The 21,044-nt window shown below is 44.0% G+C and overlaps 1 protein-coding gene across 2 annotated transcripts in view; it reads left to right on the top strand.

Annotated features, from left to right (window-relative positions):
• Positions 1-21,044, top strand: part of LOC126283226 (uncharacterized) — an 83,806-nt gene that overhangs the window by 28,450 nt on the left and 34,312 nt on the right. For both annotated transcript variants that reach the window (XM_049982256.1, XM_049982255.1), the window contains exons 2-3: positions 10,237-10,644; positions 16,689-17,237. In XM_049982256.1, the coding sequence (XP_049838213.1) occupies positions 10,237-10,644; positions 16,689-17,237 (957 nt within the window). The remainder of the gene's footprint in view (positions 1-10,236; positions 10,645-16,688; positions 17,238-21,044) is intronic.

The raw sequence follows: 21,044 nt of genomic DNA, 5'->3' as shown, positions 1-21,044 counted from the left end.
TCGTGGTGAGAAGTAATGCCTGGAATGTGGTATCCTTGGCACACTCGTAACACCGTGGATCTCAGGATATTGAATTCCCTGACAGTTTCCAAAATGGAACGTCCGATGCGTCTAGCTCCAACCACCATTCCAAAGTTCGAAGTCTGTTTATTCCAGTCGTGCGGCTACAGTCACTTCGGAAACCTTTTCACATGAATCGTCTGAGTATAATCGCAGCTTCACCAATGGACAACACTTTTATATCTTGTGTACGGAATGATACTGTACATGTACATATCGCTATCCAATAACTTTCGTCAACTCACTGTACGTTATTGTACGTATTTGTTCGAAGAAATTGCACGATTGCAGCCGGTCGTCGTAAACTTCACGTTATTTCGACTGGACACCTGCCGCTCATCTTCAGGTGAGTCATCGAAGAGTCCTGTCGAAGTATCGTGCAGTGTAGTTTACGACGACCGGCTACAATCCCGAAATCTCCTCGAATCCAGTTGTAGAGCACCCCATCCACAATGTAGTTTCTTCTGAGAGTAAAATAGTGTACTTCTTGAAGAGGCACATTCTACACAACGTAACAGCATTTTCTCTGTCCACTTGGGTTTGAATTTTGTATTCCAATAATAGTTTGAACAGCCATAATTAACTTGTTACAAACGGATACTTTTTTATGCATAGAACAACAAAATTACGATTTCTTATACATTGTGTACTCTACATTTTCCCATTTGACGTGACGCAAGTACAGGTTCTTACAACACTAACAAAACGAAGAATATACTGAGTCTTTGAGACTGCAGAAATCTTAAACTGAAATTTCCATTTTCTTTGCGGTTTTCGTACTTGCATCCTTTTGCCAGAGCTTTTGCGTAATATAATTCCCTCTCATCCCTCCACTTAGTGGGGTCCTTTTTAAATACCTATATTTTTAATCAGCATAAATGTATCTAGTAATTGATTTGAAAAGTACATTTCACAGCAGAATTAAGGGATTACTCTTTCGAATCAGTTTAATTGTCTCCCACTGCGACACAGAAGTATGAAATTTGGCTCAAAAGGACCAACGAGCTTCCTGTGTAATGGTGCTCAAGCTTTGCGCTCTGTGACGTCATCCTCGGGCTCGGCGACACTTCAGACAGTAAGCTGTCAATACGAGCGGAAAACCGGTCCGAGCTCAAAAGTCCATGTGACGTGTAAAGTGGGTTATAATCATGTCACATCGGCACTGAATTTCGCCAGAACTCCGAACAATGCGACCGTGAGCTTGACACACAGTGGAAAATGTCGTCACACCCTCTCTTACCCATATTTCACCCCTTCTTTCACACATCTGTAATGGAGCTCGGTATTGTTATGCCCACTGTTGAAATTACACGGTTTTCTGATGGGTGGCCGAGGACAGTGTATAATACACACTGCCATACAGATTCAACATGAAACCACCCCTTCCCTTTGGGTGTTGATTCACACACATTCCGCTGCTGAAAACGACAGGGTGCGGAATAGAAGGGCTGGAAAAGCGTAAACACTTTTTGCTGGTTTGGATCGGGTCCAGATTTCATCGGATGGTTTTGAACGGCCCCTAATGGTTCTTCCGTGTACGCCAGATCAAAAATTGTGGTCGCACTTGACTCCTACATCTACGTCTACATCTACATCCATACTCCGTAAGCCACCTGACGGTGTGTTACCTTGAGTACCTCTATCGGTTCTCCCTTCTATTCCAGTCTCGTATTGTTCGTGGAAAGAAGGTTGTCGATATGCCTCTGAGTGGGCTCTAATCTCTCTGATTTTATCCTCATGGTCTCTTCGCGAGATATACGTAGGAGGGAGCAATATACTGCTTGACTCCTCGGTGAAGGTATGTTCTCGAAACTTCAGCAAAAGGCCGTACCGAGCTACTGAGCGTTTCTCTCGCTGTATGTATACTACATGTATACGATTAATTTTATATGGTCATTCCATTTTAAATCACTCCTAATGCCTACTCCAAGTTAATTAATGGAATTAATGTCTTCCAGTTGCTGACCTGCTATGTTGTAGCTAAATGATAAAGGATCTTTCTTTTTATGTATTCGCAGCACATTACACTTGTCTACACTGAGATTCAATTGCCATTCCCTGCACCATGCGTCAATTCGTTGCACACCTTCCTGCATTTCAGTACAATTTTCCATTGTTACAACCTCTCGATATGCTACAGCATCATCTGCAAAAAGCCTCAGTGAACTTCCGATGTCATCCACAAGGTCGTTTATGTATATTGTGAATAGAAACGGTCCTACGACACTCCAATGCGACACACCTGAAATCACTCTTACTTCGGAAGACTTCTCTCCATTGAGAATGACATGCTGTGTTCTGTTATCTAGGAACTCTTCAATCCAACCACACAATTGGTCTGATAGTCCACATGCTCTTACTTTGTTCATTAAACGACTGTGGGGAACAGTATCGAACGCCTTGCGGAAGTCAAGAAACACGGCATCTACTGGGAACCCGTGTCTATGGCCCTCCGAGTGTCGTGGACGAATAGCTCGAGCTGGGTTTCACACGACCGTCTTTTGCGAAACCCGTGCTGATACCCAAAGAGTAGATTTCTAGTCTCCAGAAAAGTCGTTATACTCGAACATAATACGTGTTACAAAATTCTACAACTGATCGACGTTAGAGCTATAGGTCTATAGTTCTGCACATCTGTTCGACGTCACTTCTTGAAGATGGGGATGACCTGTGCCCTTTTCCAATCTTTTGGAACGCTACGCTCTTCTAGAGACCTACGGTACACCGCTGCAAGAAGGGGGGCAAGTTCCTTCGCGTACTCTGTGTAAAATAGAACTGGTATCCCATCAGATCCAGCGGCCTTTCCTCTTTTGTGCGATTTTAATTGTTTCTCTATCCCTCTGTCGTCTATTTCGATATCTCCAATGGGATCGATGGCCTGCTATTTCCTTTGAGAAACGTTCAATCGTCCACAGGATGTCAGAAGTATCAAATGTTGTCAAGAACGTTGATCCCTTGTCCTCACACTGCAAACTGTTATTTACAACCGTGAAATGTGTTAAATCAATTCTCCAAGGGAAGGAGAGGTTTCATTGACGTTCTTTATCTCACCCTCTAAACAGTATTCGTGTTGATTCTGATCAAATCACTGTTCACTAAATTCCGAAATACGATCTTCACCGAGGATGTAGAGCAACTTTCAAATCGCTCAATGATCACCATTGAAAGATAAGGGAAATAAGAGAGTTCGTACTGAGGCGTTCAGAGAGTCGCTTTTTCCCTCGCGCCATCCGCGAGTGGAACAGAGGGGGGTAAATATGACTTTGGCGCGAATTGTGCCCTCCGCCACACATCTCTTGGCGGCTAGCGAAGTATATATGTAGATGTAGATGTAGATGATGTAGATGTAGATGTAGATGTAGAGTTCTGGCCTTTTTGTGGCATGTGTCACTACCGAGGGTGGCGTCACAAGGCGCCACGTTTTTGCACCATAACAGAGGTAGATTGTAGGCACCTTTGAACCAATTTAATACTTCTGCGTAGCAGTGGGAAGCGATTGCAGGGTTTCTAACACGTGACCATTTAATGTGTAGCACAGCGTAGATTAGATTTTAGGAGATTCTTCGAACAATCACTTTATCTATTGCTGAAGAGGGCTAACAGTGTTTTTCTCTTAGAGCATGCTAATTTCAAACTGCTTTATCTTTTAATACAATTGTACTTTCTTTGATATTAAATCTTTTCCATCCTCTGTCTTATTTGCATTCACAAACGAATAAGAGATAAGTAGGATCAAAACATAAATTCATTTACAGCCGCCTCCAGTGCCCCAGTATTTTTTTTACAACAAAAAAATAAAAACGAGTATTTCCTTCATTTAGCACTCCGTTAGAGCCATTGAGAAGCCCCAGTAAAGACGACTGCAATAGCAGCCACAATAGCGTATTGCCCTCAGGTTAGAGTTTTCTGACATACAGAACCGACCTCTGAAGGCGCTTAAATTGTTTGTGAAGAACATCCTATCATCTTTGGTGTAGGTGGAATTCAAAGAAATTAAAGAATTATATTTTCTGAATGAAGTAGAGTACAGACTACCCAGGTGTTAAGCGAGGAAAAGTCAACTGTCCACTCTGTTTCACCAACAAGACCTTGTGCTGTCTTCAGGTCTATATTAATTAGCGTGCTTTGAAGTACTGACCTCCCGGATGAGAGTCCAGTCTGTTAACTACTGGGCCATTTTGCTCGGTTCAATGAATGCGGTTACACGTCTAAAACATTTTGATATTTTAGAAGAAAAGTCTATTCAGGCAGCTGAAATTCACGAGATACTCATGATTTTTAGCTTGGACATTTGGTTCCAGCCGAAAATGGTCCTTTGCAAGACTGCATCGCGACGGAGCCCAAATAACCCCGTGTGCAACATTTCAATGTGGCACCTGGACATCTAGTTAGGAAATATAGTGGCTGGTCTGAATATTTTGCACGAAACTGCGAGAAGTGGACGTGACGCAACCAATGTCGCCCGAGAATTGTGGCGACCGCAACAGAAACGGAGAAACGCGACGAAATGCGGCGGGGGGCGCCAGCAGACCGCGGCAGCTGCAACAAAAACTGGCGCCAGAGAGAGTGGCGGCCAACAGGCAGAGAAACCCCACCGCGGAGGAGAGGCTGCGCTGCTTCTGTTCTTTGTTCTCAGTCATGCCATTCGTGTTCCGGTGAATGCCAACGGTTCAGCACCCGTTCGAATGTGGAAGTATGTTTTACTAATTGATCACGTTGAAAGTTGAGGTTATGTTCCAAACTGTTTGTAAATGCACTGAATGGTTGAAATCCGCAGGCAGGCACTGAATGTGACGCCGGTTGTCAGCTTCTGAGGAGTACGCGGAGCATTCATCTCAGTGCAGTCCTTGCAGAAATTGTTTCCTTAGGCCTCACACTGAAATCGACGGCGATCTGACTGCGTTTATAAAAATTATAACCAATGCTCATAGGTCGCTGATAACAGCCACAAGATGCTAACTGAACTTCTTCGTTATATTACGCATTTCGTTCATAGCCCATCATCAGACGATCAAAATACAAAGTTGATGACGCAAACGATGTCAAACATAAAAATCCACAATGATAAGATGATTCTGCCAAGTGATCAAGATCAACGACAATACACAATTGAACTGTGTAATCTCTGATACGCTGTGTGTCTTGCACTGGTTATCAGCTCAACTTCAGAGTCGGTTAACTCGCGATGTGCTACTCGCCTCTCTTGTAACACACTGCTTGGCTATCCTGTCTATTCTCGCGTCATAAGATGCGGCTAGCCGCAGCATTCAGGGGTATGACGTATCTATGAGACCGGTAAAATACACACAGACTTAAAGAAGAATGTAAAAATATCACCGAACTATCAGTTTTATAAGCCATGATTGCAAAATAATAATTACAATTATTTTCAGACGAATGGATCAGCTTAGATTCCGAAGAAATGCGAGCACACGCAAGACAGTACTGTCCCTACGATCTATCTTTGAAGATAGATTAAGGGAACGCAAACCTACGGTTACAGCACATGTAGACTAACATAAAGCTTTTGACAATGACAACTGGTATACTCTCTTTGAAATTCTGAAGGTAGCAGGGGTGAAATACAAAGAGTGAAAATATATATACGACTTGTACAGAAACCAGACGGCTGTTATAAGTTGAAAAGGAGGTGAGACAGGATTGTTGCAGATCCCAAATGTTATTCAGTCTGTACCTGAGAAAGCAGAAAATGAAACAAAAGAGAAATTTGGAGTAGGAATTAAAGTACAGGGAGAAAAAATTAGAACGCCGATGCCAGTGTAATTCTATCAGATACAGCAAAGAACTAGGAAGAGCGGCTCAGCGGAATGGAAACAGAAACCGAACGTAGGAGGTGAGTTCCACTATTTGGGCGCAAAACAACTGTGATGACCAAAGTAGGGAGGATATAAAATGTTGACTGGCAATAGCAAGAAAAGCGTTTCTGAATAAGAGAAAATTGTTGACACTGAATATCAGTTGAAGTGTACTAAGATGGTATCTGTTCTTTTGGACATGTCCGAAAGAACAGATACCATCGGTGACCATGCAGCTCGTTAGAATGAAATTACAATGAAATGAACACCCTTAGCTGCTTACAGGCGTTGACATACGTCAATGGGGACAGATGGAAATGTGTGCCCCGACCGGGAATCGTACCCGGGAACCCGGCTGCTCATTTCATTGTAATCAATTTATGTGTTAGGAAGTCTTTTCTGAAGGTATTTGTCTTGAATGTAACGTGAAACGTGGGTTCAGACAGCAAGAGAGTAGAAGCTTTTGAAATGTGGTGCTAGACAGGAATGTTGAGGATTAGATGGGTAGATCACCTAAACAATAACGAGGTACTGAAGAGAACTGAGGAGAAAAGAAACTCGAGGCTTCACTTGACTAAAAGAAGAGGTCGGTTGATTGGCCACAGTCTGAGACATCAGGGGATCACGAATTTAATACTGGAAGGAAATGTGGGGAATAAAAATTGTAGAGGGAAATCAAGAGATGAAAACAGTAAGCAGGTTCAAAAGGATGTATGTTGCAGTAGTTATTTGGAGATGAAGAGCCTAGCATGTGATAGAGTACCACGGAGAGCTGCATCAAATCAGTCTTCGGACTTACGACCACAACAACAACAACAACACGACACATCTACAAGAGAGATAAACCTCCCGGACGGATGAATACTGCAGACAGTCGTGAAGCAACGGTAACAATACTACGCGGGTGGATATGCCGTAGACACAAGATTAAAAACAAATTCAAAGATTAAAAAAAAGATGGAGTGTCAAGGAACTTAAGCGACCTTTGTTTAGATTCCACCATACCAAGGTTTTCAACAAAGTGAGTCCGTTGTTCTTTTCGCAAAGTGGAGTTACTAAACGCTTTCGTCCGAAATTTACTCACCAAAAGAGATGTAATAAATATTCCAGATATGAGCAATTTAGAAGTAGGTACCCTTCTTGCAGTGGAGCAACTTAAGCCACTTAATAAAGGCAAGTCTTCTCAACCAGACTGTATACCAATTGTATTCCTTTCGGAGTACGCTGCCGTAATGGCTCCATATTTAGCAATCACATACAACCACTCGCTCGAATAAAGATCCGTACCTAAGGACTGGAAAACAGCAAAACACAAATACACAAGGAAGAAAAAAAAAGTAAACCGCTGGATTATTGGCCCATATCACTGACAGCAATTTTCAGTAAGATTTTGAAACATATGCTGTGCTCGAACACTGCGGAATACCTCGAAGGCAACGATCTATTGACACACAGTCAACAGGAATTCTGAAATGTCGTTCTTGTGCAGCACAACTGCCTCATTATTCATACAAAGTAATGAGTGCAATTGACAGCGAATCTCAAGTTTATACCGTTCTTCAGAAGAGACTTCTAATGAAATAGTACGCCTAAGGAGTATCGTTCGACTTGTGCGACTGGAATCCTAATTTCCTGTCAGAAAGGTGAAATGGTATCTAGCACTCTACAAGGAAGTGTTACAGGCCGTCTGCTGTTCCTGATTTACATAAACGATTTGTGAGACAATATTAACAGCCGTCTTGGGTTGTTTTTAGCGACGCCGTCGTTTACCGCCTAGTAAAGTCATGACATGATCAAAACCAATTGTAAAATCATTTACACGATACTTTCTGGCAGATTGAAACTGCGTGCCGTATCGAGATTCGAACTCGGGACTGTTTCGTAAAAGACAAAGCTCCTGAGTTCGATTCTCGGCTCGGCACACAGTTTTAATCTGACAGGAAGTTTCATCGCACACTCCGCTGGCAAGTGAAAATGTCATACAGACATCTCGTCTAAACGGTATGTCTGTATGGCGCGAAAAGTGGCAGGTGTCTGTAAATAATGGAAATCGTGAAGTTATCCTCATGAGTGCTAAAAAGTAATCCACTAAAGTGAGCTTACACGAAAAATTACGCACAGTTAAATGTTATCGATTCAACTAAATACCTAGGGATTGCAATTAGCAACAGCTTAAACTGGAAACATCAAACAGAAAATGTTGCATTGGGAAGGAGTGCCGGAGGCTGCCCTTTATTGACAGGGCCCTTAGAAGATGCGACAGATCTGCCATGGAGACTGTCTTCACCCCGATGTACTGGAGTACTGCTGCGTGGTATGGGATTCCCACCGGATACGATTGAAGGAGAGCATCGAAAAGTTCAAAGACGGGCGTCTCGTTTTGTAGTGTCGCGAAATAGGGGAGAGAGTGATACGGACATGATATGCGAGTTCGGGGTGGCAATCGTTAAAACAAAGGAGTTTTTCTATTCGGCGAGATTTGATGGAGGAGAAACCATTCATCTTTATACTCAGTGCTAAAATAGCATACCTGTGACAAGTACCACATCTTTGTGTGCACTGATTACCTAATTACTCCATCCGAACAGGCATCGAAAGGCCCACCCATACCGACCAATCGCCGTGTCATCCTCAGACGATAGGTGTCATTAGATGCTGGCGTAGAGGGCCTCGAGATTAGCACACCGCTCTTCCGACCATTGTAAGTTCTCGTGACTAGAGAAGCTACTTCTCAGCCAAGTAGCTTCTCGATTGGATTTACAAGAATTGAGCGCACTCCCCTTGCCAACAGCGCTAGGCAGACCCGGATGGGCACCAGCCAAGTGTTAGCCAAGCCCGACAGCGCTTAGCTTCGGTAATCTGACAGGGCCTGGTGTTACCACTGCGGTAAGATCGTTGGCTGTGTGAAATGTACCTACGAACGCTGTGCACCAGGCCTCGCTTTCCGCATCCGCTTTCGAATGGGTTCAAATGGCTCTGAGCACTATGGGACTCAACATATGTGGTCATCAGTCCCCTAGAACGTAGAACTACTTAAACCTAACTAACCTAAGGACATCACACACATCCATGCCCGAGGCAGGATTCGAACCTGCGACCGTAGCAGTCGCGAGGTTCCGGACTGCGCGCCTAGAACCGCTAGACCACCGCGGCCGGCGCATCCGCTTTCCTTCCCCCATATGGACCCTCTGCTATCGTATCAAATTCCCACCCCTCTTCACCCACATCGAGCACCTCAACATGCCCTGCATTTTCCATAAACTAGTTTCCGGTAACCCCATTGTCTCGCCTCTGAGCAACAAACCTGGTATGCTCCTGTGCCTTCGCAAACACGCCCCTCCATCCCTGCACCTACATACATTACATATCCTATGTCAATGACACGTCAACAAGCTTCCTCTCCCATACAAGGAGATCTGCCCCGATATTTATTTCTCCTACCAACTTTGACCCTTTCGTACCTATTTCACTCCATATCAGGACTCTTCTCTCCTTTTCCCTCCACACACAACTCTATACCTTTCTTCTTCTACCACTAGGCTACTCACCCCACACACCGTTAATCCTCCTCACCCTCTATTCTTCCCACCGTCGTTATTCCCACTATTCACTTCACTTCCTATCTGTCATCTCCATAGTTTCCCCACCTAACAGACCCCTGTCTCTTTAAGAGACCCCTCGACCTCTATGGAACACATCCTCTCCTTCCACAATACTTGTTACCGAGTGTAGGTCCATCAGATGTTAAGTGCAAGTGCAGTGCTTTGGTGTCTTTTTAATAGAAGAAAGCCACCTCACTGTAAATGTGTTTTTTAAATTGTGTATACTTTTGGTCCTTTTAGCTGCCTGTCATTAATCTTTCTAATTTAAAACGTAAACGGTCCTCATATCTTTTGTTTTCTATAATCTTTGTTACCTCTTAATGAACGTTATTCACTGAAGAGTGTAGTACTGAGCTGCTGACAACCCCGCCCCCCTCATATGGGGCGTGGAGGATGAAGTAACAATGAAGAAAGAAAGACTGGTCTTCTGAGGACGCGGAAGAATTGTCACACCTCAATATTACTGAGCGTTTGTGGTCTACTTTGGAGAGAAGTGTGCGTCATCGCTATCCACCTCTATCATTGTTACCTGGAGTTGTCATTATTTTCCGGAAAGAATGGTACACTATTCCCCGGAAAAGCACGTAGGACCTGTATCTACTTATTCCGAGAGGACTGGAAGCTGTTTGGGGAGCCAACGGCTTTCGTCCACCGCATTAGGCATGACAATGTGCTTGTGGTGTTTCCATACTTTTATCCACCCCTCTGTAGGCGTCATCTTTGACCCTGCTGACAGACCGCCCTCTCTGGCCTTGCAGGCGGTGCTGGCGCTGTGTCTGCCGGCGGCGCCCGCTCGCCAGTACGCGGTCAGCGACGACGCGTCCGCCTCGCAGGACGACGGCGCTCCGCCACCTGCTGCGGCGCGCCCCGACTACTCTCACTACTTCGCTTCCGCCGCGGCGCCGGCCCCTGGCCTGGCCGTGCTCGCGCCAGCCGACCCCCAGCAAAAGGACGCCGCCGCCGACTCTGCGGGCTTCGTGCGGCCGCTGGACTTCTCGGCGCTGTTTGCCGCCGCCTCCGACGCCGCCCCCGGCTCTGCCGCGCTGCTGCAGCTGCAGCCGCGGGGACTGGGACTTGCCAGCCCCGGCGCCCACATCTTCGGCCTCCAGGATGCCACCGGCGCCGCCTCCAACAGCAACGGCACCGCCGGCTTCACTAGCGACCAGGTGCGCCACACTTCGTCCTTTATCACTTTGTCTTTCACTCTGTAATACAGGCCGAGCAAAATAAACTGCCAAGGAATATATTTCGTGAGCCTTAAGACAGGTAAACAGCTCTACTCCATCCGTACGTAGGCCAGATAACGTAATTACGTTGCTTGAAAACCGGAACAGAAGAAAACCGAAGCATTTGAGATGTGGTGCCACAGACTAATGTTGAAAATTAGGTGGGATAAGGATAGGAATGAGGAGGTTCTGACAGAATCGGAGAGGAAAGGAATATGTCTAAAACACTGAGAAGTATGATAGCACATCTGTTAAGACATCAGGGAATGACTTACATGGTACTAGAGGGAGCTGTAGAGAGCAAAAACTGAAATGGAAGACTTAGGTTGGAATAAAGGAACAATTGACAGGAATGGGGGAAAGAAATGCAGTAGAAGAAGAATGGGTAGCTTTCAAGAATGAAATAGTGAAGGCAGCAGAGGATCAAGTATGGAAAAAGACGAGCGCTAGTAGAAATCCTTGGGTAACAGAAGAGATACTGAATTTAATTGATGAAAGGGGAAAATACAAAAATGCAGTAAGTGAAGCAGGCAAAAAGGAATACACACGTCTCAAAAATGATATCGACAGGAAATGCAAAATGGCTAAGCAGGGATGGCTAGAGGACAAATGTAAGGATGTAGAGGCTTATCTCACGAGGGGTAAGATAGATACAGCTTACAGGAAAATTAAAGAGACCTTTGGAGAAAAAGGAACCACTCGCATGAATATCAAGAGCTCAGATAGAAACCCAGTTCTAAGCAAAGAAGGGGAAGCAGAAAGGTGGAAGGAGTATATAGAGGGACTATACAGGGGCGATGTTCTTGAGGACAATTTTTAGGAAATGTAAGATGAGGTAGATGAAGATGAAATGGGAGATATGATACTGCGTGGAGAGTTTGACAGAGCACTGAAAGACCTAAGTCGAAACGAGGCCCCGGGAGTAGACAACATTCCATTAGAACTACTAACGGCCTTGGGAGAGCCAGTCCTGACAAAACTCTACCATCTGGTGAGCAAGATGTATGAGACAGGCGAAATACCCTCAGACCTCAAGAAGAATGTAATAATTCCAATTCCAAAGAAAGCAAGTGTTGACAGATGTGAAAATTACCGCACTGTCTTTTAATAAGTCACAGCTGCAAAATACTAACGCGAATTCTTTACAGACGAATGGAAAAACTGGTAGAAGCCGACCTCGGGGAAGATCAGCTTGCATTCCGTAGAAATGATGGAACACGTGAGGTAATTCTGATCATACGACTTATCTTAGAAGAAACATTAAGGAAAGGCAAAAATACGTTTCTAGCATTTGTAGACTTAGAGAAAGCTTTTGACAATGTTGACTGGAATACTCTCTTTCAAATTCTGAAGATGCCAGGGGTAAAATGCAGGGAGCGAAAGGCTATTTACAGTTTGTACAGAAAGCAGATGGCAGTTATAAGAGTCGAGGGACATGAAAGGGAAGCAGTGGTTTCGAAGGGAGTGAGACAGGGCTGGAGCCTCTCCCCCATGCTATTCAATCTGTATATTGAGCAAGGAGTAAAGGAAACGAAAAGTTCGGAGTAGGTATTAAAATCCATGGAGAAGAAATAAAAGAGACAGCAAAGGACTTGGAAGAGCAGTTGAACGGAATGGACAGTGTCTTGAAAGGAGGGTATAAGATAAACATCAACAAAAGCAAACCGAGGATAATGGAATGTAGTCGAATTAAGTCGGGTGATGCTGAGGGAATTAAATTAGGAAATGAGACACTTAAAGCAGTAAAGGAGTTTAGCTATTTGGGGAACAAAATGACTGATGATGGTCGTAGTAGAGAGGATATAAAATGTAGACTGGCAATGCCAAGGAAAGTGTTCTGAAAAAGAGAAATTTGTTAACATCGAATATAGATTTAAGTATCAGGAAGTCGTTTCTGAAAGTATTTGCATGGAGTGTAACCATGTATGGAAGTGAAGCATGGACGATAAATAGTTTGGACAAGAAGAGAATAGAAGCTTTCGAAATGTGGTGCTACAGAGGAATTGCTGAAGATTAGATGGGTAGATCACATAACTAATGAGGAGGTATTGAATAGCATAGGAGAGAAGAGAATTTGTAGCACAACTTGACTAGAAGAAGGGATCGCTTGATAGGACATATTCTGAGTCATGAAGGGATCACCAATTTAGTATTGGAGGGCAGCGTGGAGGGGGAGACCAAGAGATGAATACACTAAACAGATTCAGAAGGATATAGGTTGCAGTAGGTACTGGGAGATGAAGAAGATTGTAGAGGATAGAGTAGCATGAAGAGCTGCATCAAACCAGTTGAAGGTGCTACTCTGATATGAATAGTTGGAACAAGAGAGGAATTCCTGGCGGGTGGCATTAAACTAGTCAGAAGACTGATGACTCCAAAAAAAATCTTAATTCTTACTAAATATTTTCTGAAACAGTTTAACACTGAGGAAAAGGAGTAATTCGTAACTTTTTTGAAAGCGTCATTGTCCCCCATTGAGACGCAGAAGCCTGAAATTTGGCTTTAAGTTGCCTAAAACCTTTCTTTGTAACGGTGTAAAAGCGTGGAACCCTGTAACGTCATCCCTGTGCTTAGTAATGATCCATACAGCGAAATGTCAACTGAGCCAGCTGAACATGGTTTGATTTTGTTAGACCCTACAGTTGAGTACTTTGATAGTGATAATTTAAACCAACAGCTGTACTGCAATCCAACGTCGTTTATTCACAACATGCTACCAGTTTCGACACCAAAAAGCGTCATCTTCAAGCCCTTGTATATGGAAATATGCGTAGCGTAATAGTGAAGTACGAGAGTACAGGCAACAAAAATGATGGTTTGTGAATAAAACGGTGATAAACCACGTTATGAAATGACGTAATAAGAATGTACTACCGTTATCTATACAAAACAAAATTCAGAATCTGATTTATATCGCTTAATTTTTGTCAATCCAACAATCACATATTCCAGTGACATAATGTAACCTAGCGAAGTCCACTCGTACAACCAATTCCACCAGAAGATAATGTTGCCAACATCAGTAGTTTTATGTCCAGTACACTTCCTGGAACTAGTAGAAACATTTGTGACTTATCCCGTTGTTATTTTGGAGATATTGCACAAAGGGTCTTTTATTTAAACAAGTTACACTTCTGCTACGCTAGTGTGGTCGTGAATCTGAGGGATGTGACTGGGTTGCTGAACAGTAATCTCAGTATAGCATGTGTTTATAGTTATTTGTGACTTCAACGCTATTTGTATACTACGTTTTAACAATGTTTTATATAGTTTATGTTAGATGTCATTCAAACACTTGTAGTTATTTCGGTGGGTTTGCATTATCTAATGGACGTTTGTTCATTAGCTGTTTGTTACACTTGTTTACTCCAGCCATTTGGTATTATATTAATAGTTTTTCTCTTTTTTCTTCATTATTGACGCATCCCATATTTGTAGTTATTCCAGTTAGGGACATTTCAGACTTCGATTGCTTTGCTGGTGTAATTTTTTGTATGTGTGGGTTCCCCTCAGATCATTGGAGTATGTGATTATTGGATTTTTTTTAAAAAAAGCAACATGTAGTAGATGCCAAATTTTGTTTTGTATGGAAAACCATAGTATATTTTTATTATGTAATTTTGTGATGTGATTTATCCTCATTGTAATATCAAACTGTGATTTTTTTGTCTGTACTATCATCCTGTGTAAGTTTCCATATACAGGATCCTGAAGTTGGCGGTTTTTGGAGTCGAAAGTGGTAGCATGTTTTGAACAAACGATGTTTGATTACAACACAGCTGTTGTTTTCAGTACTTAATGTCCAGCTGCTGTCCCTCTGTCCTCAATGGATTACCGGATTTGTGCGAATAATTAGCATAAGATTTAAAGAGAAGTTCTGAAAAACTGATTAAAGTTTATTGTCAGTGGGGTGTGATAATTGTAATAAATAACAGTCTTACCTAGACTTAACATTTTTTTATTCCGGTTTGCGAGCCAGGCGTCATGGGACAGCGAAATGCATATACAGGGTGTATCATAATTAATGGCGTAAACGCGTACAGTTGAAAGTACACGATACTAGAAGCATAAAGGTCTCAGTAAACATAGGGTCGAAAATGCATACCTTAAGATCTACGAGCAATTTTTCATCTTCGATACCGTAAAACAAATCTCTTCTACTGCAAGTTCTTTGCTTTCCATATTTTGGGAAATGGTATTATGGACCAAAGTAAGAAAACAAAGTCCAGTATGCATGTGCTCTAAAATGCGTTCCTTCAGAGCTATAAGCACTTGTTCATCTTTGTTACTTTGAAACGCAAGTCTTCTAATGATCAAGTGCTCGTAACTTTTAAGGTATGCGTTTTAGAGCACATGTTTGCTGGACATTTTTTTTTATTTGGATCCATACTACCGCTTCCCAAAATATGGGAAGCAAAGAACTTGCAGTAGAAGAGATTTGTTCCACAGTACCGAAGGTGAAAAATTGCTCGTAGCTCTTAAGGTATGCATTTTCTACCCTATTTTTACTGAGACTTTTTGCTCTAGTATCGTGTACTTTCAACTGTATACTTTAGACTCTCCATGTCCTATCGTGCGTCATAGAGTGCAGGGGCTGTCTCACAACCGTAGTATTTGATGCAGATAATTCGTCACGTGTGTACCAAGTTTTTCACAGACACTGCAGAGCTCTGCTGGAACGTACCCGCCCACAGAATCATACAACTATATTTATACATGTAGATGTGGGCGTTCTAAAATGTAAGATACACATGTCACTCCACGCTAATAAGAGTGGCGATTTGTCAGAATAGAGTACACGTTCAGGTTTTGCAGAGGACGCAGTTCTGCTGCGGCACGGAAAACAGGTGCATCATAGTGTAGGAGTGAAATGGTGCAGCAACTAGAAACGTAGCCAGAATGAGATTTTAACTCCGAAGGGGAGTGTGCGCTGATATGAAACTTCCTGGCAGATTAAAACTGTGTGCCGGACCGAGACTCGAATTCGGGACCTTTGCCTTTCGCGGGCAAGTACCCTACCAACTTAGCTACCCAAGCACGACTCACGACCCGTCCTCAGAGCTACAAATCTGCCAGTACCTCGTCTCGTACTTTCCAAACTTCACAGAAGCTCTCCTGCGAGCACTTTCCCGCGAAAGGCAAAGGTCCCGAGTTTTTTAATCTACCAGGAAGTTTCAACTAGAAACGGACTCCAGAATTGAACTAGGCGGAACAAGTCCATTCTTGAGGGCAAAACGTCTAAACTCCCCGCTGACTGTCGGTGAAATTCTGATGGTTTATGAATCACATGCTGTGTCGCATCCAGCTGTAGTGGAATGGTGCCAACAACAGACTCGGGTGATGCTGATCGAGAAGGAATGCCATCGGCAGCGACCGCAGACGATACTGTCCGGGAGATCGGCAATCGCGACGATGAGGATGTTCAGACTACAGTTCTCGAATGGCCCCGCTGCCAAGGAGCAGATTTCTGTCGTCGAGTAAATGAACATGTGGTAGAATTTTCCAACTCTTGTTTACAGAAACTTGACGACTTTGTTGAAAAATAATGTCATGTACATGGGTTCCTTTCAAGTGTAGTGCAGCATTCAATAAAAGCTGCTTGACCTACTGGAGTAATCTGTAACTGATGGGAACATTGGGACTGAACGACCACGTGTCACCCTCCGCTAATGGTGTCATTGGATGTGGTATTGAGGAGGGTCGGGCCAGACACAGCTCTCAGGGATGTTGTCACTTTTCTTGATCTTGGAGTCGTTACTTCTCACGCAAGTAGCTCCCCAGTTGGCATCGCAATGTTGAGGGCACCCCCGTTCCAGTCCTTCCACCTAGCAGAAGTCCGCGGCAGTACTGGGAATCGAATAGGCGTCCTCCGTATACCAGTCAGATAGGCTGACCGCTGAGCTTCGGAGTGCTGTTTATATTTTGGTGTACAGCGTGACCGACAACTGAAGAGGTAAGAGGTGTGTTGTTGGTGCGGTGTGCAGGTCCGCTTCCCGTCGCTGTTCGACGCTGCGGGCTCCGCGTCGGAGGCGGGCTTCCGCCCTCAGGACTTCCTAGCGCCAGCAGCCGCCCCCGGGGGAGGCGCGCAGCCTCTGGCCGCCGCCTCGCCCTCGCAGGACGCGTACTCGCCGTCGCTGGCTAAGCTGCAGCGCGACTACAGCCTGCGGCCCACGCACTACGACGCCGCCATCCGCGCCGCCGCAGCCGCCTCCGCCCCCGCCTCGGCCCCCGCCGCCGCCCCCGCCACGGGCTCTGTGCAGCGGCCGGCGGCGCTGCTGCTGGAAGAGCGGCCCAAGCCGTACACCGGCTACCGAGCCGCCCCCGCCGCCACCGGCGCGGCAGCCGCCGCCTCCGGTGACGCGGCTGGAACGGGCCTGCGCGCCGCCGCCGTGGAGCTGCTGCCCGGAGCTCCGGTCGCCTTAGCGCAAACCCGCCCCAGGCCGTACGTGGGATACCGCGCCGCCCCCGAGGTGGAAGGCATCGTCGCTGCAGCCCCGTCTGGCAACTACTACAGACCCGCCCAAGCCACCAAGGTGAGGCTAATTCTACATCCGCAACTACACACGGTGATTCAGCTGCTCATACCGATCCGTTTTATGCACCCTTCAACGCCTCCAAGAGCAACGCGTGATATTTTCATATTCCCTGGGCCTTTTTTGTAGATGATGATGATGATGATGATGATGATGATGATGATTAGTGTTTTAGGGCACACAACAACGAGGTTATCACCGCCCGTTCCCACAAAAAATGTTGACGAGTGCAGCCAAGATCTGTTAAACAAAGATCATTTCAAAGCCGATCTTTGCGAGAATTGTAAATCTTCAAATTTCAAGATTGAACACAGCACATCAAAACGGGTAGATAAAACTAAAAATAAAATAGCAGTACAAAACAAGTAAAAACAATCTGAGCAGTCTCTTAGGTTGTTCGCAGATGATGCTGTAATTTACCGTCTAGTAAGGTCATCCGAAGCCCAGTATCAGTTACAAAGCGATTTAGAAAAGACTGCTGTATGGTGTGGCAGGTGGCAGTTGACGCTAACTAACGAAAAGTGTGAGGTGATCCACATGAGTTCCAAAAGAAATCCGTTGGAATACGATTTCTCGATAAACAGTACAATTCTCAAGGCTGTCAATTCAACTAAGTACCTGGCTGTAAAAATTACGAACAACTTCAGTTGGAAAGATCACATAGATAACATTGTAGGGAAGGCGAGTCAAAGGTTGCGTTTCATTGGCAGGACACTTAGAAGATGCAACAAGTCCACTAAAGAGAGAGCTTACACTACACTCGTTCGTCCTCTGTTAGAATATTGCTGCGCGGTGTGGGATCCTTACCAGGTGGGATTGACGGAGGACATCGAAAGGGTGCAAAAAAGGGCAGCTCGTTTTGTATTATCACGTAATAGGGGAGACAGTGTGGCAGATATGATACGCGAGTTAGGATGGAAGTCATTAAAGCAAAGACGTTTTTCGTCGCGGCGAGATCTATTTACGAAATTTCAGTTACCAACTTTCTCTTCCGAATGCGAAAATATTTTGTTGAGCCCAACCTACATAGGTAGGAATGATCATCAAAATAAAATAAGAGAAATCAGAGCTCGAACAGAAAGGTTTAGGTGTTCGTTTTTCCTGCGCGCTGTTCGGGAGTGGAATGGTAGGGAGATAGTATGACTGTGGTTCGATGAACCCTCTGCCAAGCACTTAAATGTGAATTGCAGAGTAATCATGTAGATGTAGATGTAGATAATTAACGGTGGCTGAGTGACCACTTACAAATAATGGTGACCAAACCACTTTACAGCACATTATGATCTCAATCCCAATATTTTGGGAAGAAGTCCGGACATTACACAAAAACGTAAAACTCTAGGGACACTCACCTCATTATTAGTTAAAATAGAGGGCAGGTCTGGTGGGAAACTGAAATCATCCCTCAAACCCGCATATAAAACACACTCAGTTAAAATCGACAGCTGTGTCCCACATGTCTCACACGCTGGTGGCTCCTCAGAACGTAACAAGAAACCATGTGTCAACGGACAATGTCCTATTATAAGCCGTGTAAGGGCTACTTCCTCAGCTCGTCGTTGTCGGAAGGAGGTGAGCCACTGTCGGACAGATCCTTCACCGCTCGCAACTTATTATCCCTCATTTCCAGCCACTGAGCCTTCCACTAACGCATGACCTTCCGAGTCACGAATGACGTTATTGCCTGCAGGGGGACGGAACAGCGAGCAGGAGGTGGGATGATGCAAGCCTCTTTGGCAGCCGCGTCTGCAAGTTCATTTCCAGGAATCCCTATGTGCCCTGGAGCCCAGCAGAAAATTAATCCTTACCCTGCTTTTACAAGAGCAGGAGTGCGTCCTGCACTTCTTCCACCATCCGATCTGCTGGGTACATCTGTTCAAGAGCGTGTAGAGCACTTTGGGAATCGGAGCAGACGATGAATTTCGTGCCATGATGTCGTCGCATATTCTCTAATGCTTGCAGAATGGCAAACAGTTCTGGATAGTAAACTGAGAACTGCTCCGGGAGCCCTATCCTACGGACAGTATCGGGAAATACAGCGAACTTAATGCATTAAAATTTTTTACTGGAGGCCATGGTTTTCGTGTTAAAAAGAAATAAGCCTTTGAGGGTAACTTTTGTAGGTTTTTCTTAAATTATTCTAAAATATGTCCCCTACCGGAAACGTGTGCCAGTACAATATTTGACTACATTAGATTTACTACAAAAAGGTCCTGTTTATATTTTTCTGTAGGAGTAACAGTTTGGGCGTAGCGAGCGACAGAGCATGAAAATATTGCCCCTGGTGTTTGCAGGCGTGTCTGGTTGCATAAATCCCATGGATAGGGGCAACTCAATGAACCTACCGGGTGATCAAAAAGGCAGTATAAATTTGAAAACTGAATAAATCACGGAATAATGTAGATAGTGAGGTACAAAATGACACACATGCTTGGAATAACATAGGGTTTAATTAGAATAAAAAAATACAAAAGTTCAAAAAATGTCCGACAGATGGCGTTTCATCTGATCAGAATAGCAATAATTAGCATAACAAAGTAAGACAAAGCAAAGATGATGTTCTTTACAGGAAATGCTCAATATGTCCACCATCATTCCTCAACAATAGCTGTAGTTGAGGAATAATGTTGTGAACAGCACTGTGAAGCATGTCCGGACTTATGGTGAGGCATTGGCGTCGGGTGTTGTCTTTCAGCATCCCTAGAGATGTCGGTCGATCACGATACACTTGCGACTTTAGGTAACCCCAAAGCCAATAATCGCACGGACTGAGGTTTGGGGACCTGGGAGGCCAAGCATGACGAAAGTGGCGGCTGAGCACACGATCATCACCAAACGACGCGCGTAAGAGATCTTTCACGCGTCTAGCAATACTTTTTTTTGTTCTAATAAAACCCCATGTCATTCCAAACATGTGTGTCAATTTTTACCTCTCTATCTACATTATTCCGTGGTTTATTAAGTTTTCAAATTTATACTGACTGTTTGATCACCCGGTATATGTAGAAGGTGAATTAGCAAGTCAAGGTTTCAAAATACTAACCCGAACCATGTTCAGAAGAACGGAAAAACTGGTAGAAAAGTCTTCAGGGAAGATCAGTTTAGGTTTCAGAGAAATGTAGAGACATGCGAGGTAATACTCACCCTTTGATCTAGGAAGATAGGTTAAAGAAAGGCAGAGCTATTTCCGTAAGCATTTCTAACTTTAAGAGTCCTTTTGACAATGATGACTGGGCTATTCGAATTTCTGAAAATTTCGGAGATAAAATACAAGCAGCGAAACGTCATTTACGACTTGTACGGAAACCAAGTTGCACTTACAAGAATCGAAGGACTTGAAAGAGAAGCTGTAGTTCAGAAAGGAGTGATTCAGGGTTATAGCCTATCCCTGATGTTATTCAGTCTCAGCATTGAGCAAGCAGTATAGGGAATGGAAGTAGAAATGTGGGAAGGAAATTAACGTTCAGGGAGAAGAAATAAAAATTTCGACGAAATGGTTATCATCTTGAAAAGAGGTATAAGATGAATATCAACAATAGTAAAATCTATTTAATATTAATATTTATCTTTTATGTAATTTTATTTAATTTATTATATGAGTATTTAATATCTACAGCTCATGAACTGTTGATGTTGCAGTGTTAACTCTCTGTGAACGTCTGGTTGGGTGTAAAGAGATGGTCGGAGAGCTCTTATCTTGCTAGGTAAAGTAAATGCGTAAATAAATGTACAGGGAGAGTCAGAATTCTACAGACAAGCTGTCACTGGTTGTTCAGGAATTCTTCCTAAGAATTTTTGTATCAGGGA

The sequence above is a fragment of the Schistocerca gregaria genome, chromosome 1 (assembly GCF_023897955.1).
Source record: "Schistocerca gregaria isolate iqSchGreg1 chromosome 1, iqSchGreg1.2, whole genome shotgun sequence".
Classification (NCBI taxonomy): Eukaryota; Metazoa; Arthropoda; class Insecta; order Orthoptera; family Acrididae; genus Schistocerca; species Schistocerca gregaria.
This window is presented reverse-complemented; position numbering and strand designations above follow the sequence as displayed.